At 35.0% G+C, this 6235-nt stretch overlaps 2 protein-coding genes across 3 annotated transcripts; both read left to right on the plus strand.

The window, feature by feature from the left end:
• The first annotated feature begins 67 nt into the window (after positions 1–67).
• On the plus strand, positions 68–1367 carry LOC149736319 (uncharacterized). Its single transcript, XM_089876666.1, has 2 exons — positions 68–324; positions 672–1367. The coding sequence occupies exons 1-2, from the start codon at positions 198–200 to the stop codon at positions 866–868; spliced, it is 324 nt and encodes a 107-aa protein (XP_089732792.1). The 5' UTR covers positions 68–197; the 3' UTR covers positions 869–1367.
• A 2073-nt stretch (positions 1368–3440) lies between these two features.
• LOC149736320 (SPRY domain-containing protein 7-like) lies at positions 3441–5658 on the plus strand. 2 transcript variants are annotated; one of them, XM_089876658.1, is made up of 5 exons: positions 3471–3750; positions 3816–3901; positions 4370–4561; positions 4633–4735; positions 5074–5658. In XM_089876658.1, the coding sequence occupies exons 1-5, from the start codon at positions 3636–3638 to the stop codon at positions 5169–5171; spliced, it is 594 nt and encodes a 197-aa protein (XP_089732784.1). In that variant the 5' UTR covers positions 3471–3635; the 3' UTR covers positions 5172–5658. The 2 variants fall into 2 exon arrangements, with proteins under 2 accessions (XP_089732785.1, XP_089732784.1); XM_089876659.1 differs by lacking the exon at positions 4633–4735 and having other exon boundaries at positions 3441–3750.
• The last annotated feature ends 577 nt before the right edge of the window (positions 5659–6235 follow it).

The raw sequence follows: 6235 nt of genomic DNA on the forward strand, positions 1-6235 counted from the left end.
GACACAACGTTATTACTATCGTCACTAGAGCGATAAAACTAGCAAGTCATTGTGTAATTCTGTCATTCTGACATAGCATAAAACTAAAGTTACGTAGTTGTTTCTTTATGCATTGTGGTCTTTATAGGTGTAAGGGTTAGCTTGTACTATACATAAGCTCTTAGATAAATACATATAGCGTCACTGACAAGTGAAATATGGGAAGTCAAGAATCTTTGAAGAAAGCTCGTATACTGATTGAATCGGAAATCTCCAAGAACAAAGTTCAAGTGTTTTCCAAAACTTATTGCCCATATTGCAAGATGGCGAAGGATGCACTGAAAGGTATTTTGTTCTGTATTTAAAATCGATGTTAAAAGTGAACTGAACTTATTGGACAAACAATTGGCTTCTATTTTATGAGTTAAAACTTACTTTATACTATAAAATTATTATAAGGATTGTTAGTCCTATTATTTTAGTGTTGGGCAATAATTTTTAATTACATTTTTAAAAGTCAGATTTTAATCATTCTGACAAAAAGGTTACCTTCACAAGTGTAGCACACGTTCACACGTTTGCATTTTCTTTTGCGGACATGAGGTGTATAAAACGGAATAGTAGTGTTATAATGACTTACTTCCACGAGTACCTATTTTCCCTAAATATGTTCATTGTAAATTTCTGTACAGCTGCTGGCATTGACTACAATGTAATGGAGCTGGACAACCGTAGTGATGGTTCAGCAATCCAAGATGTTTTAAAAGAAATAACGGGAGCCAGATCTGTTCCAAGAGTTTTTATCAATGGGAAGTGTATTGGAGGTGGTTCAGAAACAAAAGCATTGCAAGTACAAGGCAAGTTGGTCCAGATGGTCAATGCAAGTTAAACTGTGGGTGAATTACCAATTTCCAAACTTCTTGAACAGTTTGTTTCTTTTTATAAATGTAGATAACCAAAGGGATACTGGTACAGCAAATCATGAATTTATTATCTTCAATAATAAAACACAAATCCATTAATTTTATCTCACGTTTCATAGACTAAATACTCTTTTTTAGTAAATTTCATCAATATTTTTAAACAGTTCTACCTTTACCTTATAAATTTAGTTATCTTTTTACTAAATAGGATCAAGTATTTTAGCCTCCAAAATCTGTAAAGGTGGCTGTACACAGTATCCGGAATTCGTCCGTTTTGTCCGGATTTTGCTGCCGCATGCAGAACTTGGTAATGAGTTTGCACACGACTTTGAAAGCGAATTCGTATGTTGGATACTGTGTACATCCACCTTTAGTGCATTAAAATATTCCATCCAATATAAGTTTCGTAGTTGCATGTATGTTTGTAGTTAATACTGGAATAAAAAGTATTGGACAATCGGACAACTGTTTTAACTGTCATGCAATTTTAAACTAGGTAAGACACATGTGAATACTTTTTGTTGTTTCTTCACACCACATAGCAGTATGGCATTGGCGATTCATAAAGTTGAGAACACTAGTTTTTTAGCATTAAATGACCCAAACTTGTTTAAGATGCAGAGTTTCAAAGCATTAAATGACCCAGACAAAGTTTAAGATGCAGAGTTTCAAATTTAAAACTTCTGCTGTAACCTGTAGCCATGTGTGTCACTACAATGCCACACGAGTGACACGACAGTAAGTAATTGGTAATGACGTCGGCAAGGAACAGGAACAACACTCTGGCTACAATTGCTTCAACCCAGTGGTCACTAATAAGTTGCCCAAATTCAGCCATACATGAAATAATCACAAAAAAACAATCAGCGACAAGGTAACATACGTATTAACTGGTAAGCTGTATGAAAAAGTGCACATATATTATAATGACTGTCGACTGTGTCGTTATCATTTAATTTTAGGTGTTAAATGGTATAAAACCGTGACGGCTAATCGTTAATATGTTGCAACTCGACGCCTAAGGTGACGTCACATTACCCAATCACAATACTTCCTTAATCATGTCCAAAGTTAATATAGACGACGTTGATCATGCCAACACTTCGGATACGACTTTATCTCATGGAAACAAACAACCGTTGAACAAAGTTATGATATATTTCGTTCGGCCGCTGACAGGCCTATATCGCTTTCATTTTATCGCAGAACTAGCCAACTATCGGCAGAGACCTCAAGGTCAGCCTAGGTTCATGGCGGGCACTTACGCGCCCTTGCCCGGTGTCGCGGAAATCTGGTTCCCCGGACATCTGGTTCCCATCGGCTACTTATAACTTATTTTTGTGAGAAATCTAAAACTCTGGTTCCGACTAAAAATAACAGTTAAATGTTGGATGCAACATATTTTGTACATTTCTTTTTAAAGATTTATCTTCTTAATAAAAAATTGATGCTGTATTTTACCTTAAATTATACATTATGACGTAAGACCATCAGTGACCTCTACCGTTAACACGTCATCAATAACAAAAAAGGACGATAAAACATAAATTTTCACATTAGATAAAATAAACTATCTAAAAACATGTATATATTTAAGTAATCTTCGTTCGAAACCAGATTTATAGATTTCTGATAAAAATGTCCTGTGTCTGCGCATGCGCAAGAGCCGATGGGAACCAGATTTCCGGGGAACCAGATTTCCGCGACACCGGCCCTCAAGTAAGCTTTTGTTCGATACTGTATCGTGTACTTGTGTATCAGATAATGGAATAAAATTTAGCAAGATATTATCAACTGTTTGGTCCCTGGTTATAAAAGCAATTAGTACTACAATAGATATACCACCCCGCTGAAGCCTGCATATGAAGTCGGATCAACACGGAGTCATTCAATCCAACCAGCAATCCTGTTTATTCAGTGGGGCTATATTAAATATGTTTTACTTGAGTTCGCTATGGCAGAGACGCTACAAACTTGAAATCTATTTATTCCCATTACAACCACAGATGTAGAATACATATGGTCTGGCCCTGTGGACATGGAGTCTGACACAATCATAAAGAAATATGAGCGGGATTTTTAATGCGGACGGATGAAGCAAATGTACCCTTCCACCTTTTCCATCTAAAAAAATTTTTTTTACACATTGATCGAGTAAACTCGTACGGGCTGTAATATATTTATATACCGAATTCACGAGTGGCCGTTCTGATCTGTGATTAAGGTAACCCTTTAAATACGTTATTATAAATACAATAAAACAATAATTAATAATCAAATAACAATAATAAAAAAAATGTTTATACGATAAAATAAAATTGCATCTCCAGTCCTCCATCACTCCAGCAGTAGGCCTACGCAAAGAGATTAAAAATCTCTTTAGGCCTACGCATGATGTTGACCGGGGCGTCACAAACCACAGAAATAAAAAAGAAAAAAGTTTTTTTATTTCTGTGGTCACAAACACACAAAGATATACGTCATAATCGTGAGAACGTAAGAAAAAGGTAGTATGACGCGATTTCTGTGGTCGCGAACGTTTAGTTTCTATTCCATTTTGCCAGAAGTTTAGAATTGTGATCTTACTAAGTATAACGGCAATCTTGTATTACTTTGTCAATAGAATCATGTTTGCGCGTTTTGTTTCCGTTACTAACTAGGTATACTTTAAAACGCATTTACCATACGTATATAAATATATTTAACTAGATGAATTAAGGTCCAGACTTGATTATGTCTGCGTATACACAATGTTTTTATCGTTGTTTTGGTTGGTCGGCAAGTTCTGCAAATAACCCGATTACGAATCATGATCAACCAAAAATATGTTTGGACACAACAAAAATGGGTAAGACATGATTGCAATTTATTTGGTGGCTCTTTCATCATTGGCCACTTGTTGATATGTCAAAGGTACTGATGCTGTAATTGTCAAAAATGGAAAACGAATATGCGGTACTGGTGGAGGCCTTGCAAATGCACCTATAGCCCAAGACAAGGTACAACAAAATATAATATTTTTGTGAATACCAGTACTATAACTATACCTCAACATTCTGTATTTTCTTTTTTCAATTTACACTTAAAAGTTAATGATTTACAATTTGTACATTTAATTAACCCTGTTGGGACACCAGTTGATCATAGACACCAATTGATCCAACTAAGTGGTCTTCTGTGGGTTGTCTGAACCCTGAACTGTCAGCCATACACAGTAAAAACAATCACCCATTAAGTTGCATACATGGTAACTTACAAGCATGCAGGACACAAGGTGTATAAGACAAAACAATGTAATATAATGATTGTTGTTGCCCTGCTAAATGGATTAAATAAGATACATCTATTATAGGACAATTCTAAGTACGCATTGTATGTGTTGTATTGTGGTATTTAGAGTTGTCCTTCATTATATATTAAAACCTGAGTTTGTCAATGTGTATTGCAGTAATAATTATTTCTACAAGGCATACTTTCAAGCCAAATTACAAAGTACTGGAATATTTGGGATTGGAGTTGGATTAGAAACTGCAGAGCTGGATAGAGTGCCTCTTGGTGAAGATGCAAACAGTTGGGTATTGCGACATGATGGATTTATCCGACATAACAAAAAAACTATTTATGAAACAAACATCAAATTTTCTGAAGGAGACTTCATTGTGAGTTTTTGGATTTGTATTTTTTCTGTAAAAAATCCAATGCATTGTGTTGTTACAATTTTTCTTTGTAGGGTGTGTCTTATGACCATATCGAGTTGAACTTCTATGTCAATGGGAAAAATATTGGTTCGCCTGTTTTAGGAATTCGTGGATCTGTTTTCCCCTTGTTATATGGTAAGATACAGGGGGTTGCTATAGTTCTATAAAAACGTAATATGGTTTAATTCCACAGTGCATAGGTATGGAAGAATTAATTGTGCAATACAGATTATAAACAGTTTAGTAATGGTTTTTCTATATGTATAAAAACTACAATTTATATTTAGCTGGCAATGGTACACACAACAACATAATGTCAACCAAACAGGCTACTCTTTAAATCCTAAGCCTTATACGCTTAACACGAAACTATAGTTTTAGGTTTTTACCTATGACTGCAGTTCGAAACTTTATTACATTCCGTGACAAATGGCACGCTGAACTTTAAACAATTATAATTGATTACTTTTCAGTTGATGAAAGTGCAATATTGGATGTGGAGTTTGAAAATTTTGAACACCCCCCTCCTTCGGGGTATAGACAGATCATGTTGGAACAACAAATATTTTAGTTATATTTTTATTTATTTATTAATAAACACATTGGATTGTGTAAAGAGAGCCTATATATGCTCTTCCATTTGTTTTCATTAAGTTATACTCCTTTCATATACCAATTACTTTTTTAATTGTACTGAAGGAATATCCCTTTGTTGCATAGCAGTGATCTGCACTATTGAAATTTTACATGTAGAGTTTTTTAACTTCTTGATATCAAAATTTATTTGTTCATTTATGCCTATTGTGTAATAGCAAAGCCTACTTTTTTATTTGTTTATACAGAATATACTTAACCTAATTAAGCTGAACAACAAAGTTTACCTAAGAATGCTGCTTTACACTTGCTTACATTCTGTAATTAATTATGTTGACTTCCTCATGCTTGGATGTGTCAGATATACCGAACTACCAAATGTCAAGTTTTACGAGTTATTTCACAAGTTCTATCCATGTGCCTAACTAGGAAAGTGTACTAATCTAATAAATGGTATCGGATTAGCTTGTTGGCATTTCTGCCTTGTAGGCTAACTCAAGTAGAGTAAAAACGACTGTCGTTGGTTAGACGCGGTATTCTAAATAAGTCTCCTTTATTTAAATATATAATTTAGTATGGGGGTGGGGGAAGGTCACCTTTAGCAATCATATTCAAATTTTCTGATATTTGTTTGAATTTTCTTTGTTTACTAACAAACGTGAGAAGAAAGTAAAATGAAAAGATGTTCAATCTCCCCAACCCTATTATACCATAAACGCAACCGACTCGTGTTGACTTTTTCTGTTTGAATCGCTTATACAAATTAGGGCATGGTCGTTGTGTTTTTATTGGCGCGTGTGGGCGATATAGGGCTAGAAAACACATACGAACAATGTTTTACTATTTCAAATATAAAATCTCACATAAATCTCGTTTTATACAGTAAAGGTGGCTGTACACAGTATCTGGCATGCGAAGTCGTATATGCAAACCCTTTACCGAGTTCCGCATGCGGCAGCAAAATCCGGACAAAACGGACGAATTCCGAATACTATGTACACCCACCTTAAGGTGGGGGAAGACGGGACACATTTGGCACCT

Source organism: Ciona robusta, chromosome 4 (assembly GCF_009617815.1).
Source record: "Ciona robusta chromosome 4, ASM961781v2".
Lineage (NCBI taxonomy): Eukaryota > Metazoa > Chordata > Ascidiacea > Phlebobranchia > Cionidae > Ciona > Ciona robusta.

Bases quoted from the DNA above. Each gene is read 5' to 3' on its own strand.
- LOC149736320 (XM_089876658.1), top strand. From the start codon at position 3,636: ATGTCTGCGTATACACAATGTTTTTATCGTTGTTTTGGTTGGTCGGCA. The intron at 3,751-3,815 runs GTAAGACATGAT...GATATGTCAAAG, and splicing joins TTTGGACACAACAAAAATGG to GTACTGATGCTGTAATTGTC. The intron at 4,562-4,632 runs GTGAGTTTTTGG...TTTTCTTTGTAG, and splicing joins TTTCTGAAGGAGACTTCATT to GGTGTGTCTTATGACCATAT.
- LOC149736319 (XM_089876666.1), top strand. From the start codon at position 198: ATGGGAAGTCAAGAATCTTTGAAGAAAGCTCGTATACTGATTGAATCG. The intron at 325-671 runs GTATTTTGTTCT...ATTTCTGTACAG, and splicing joins GGCGAAGGATGCACTGAAAG to CTGCTGGCATTGACTACAAT.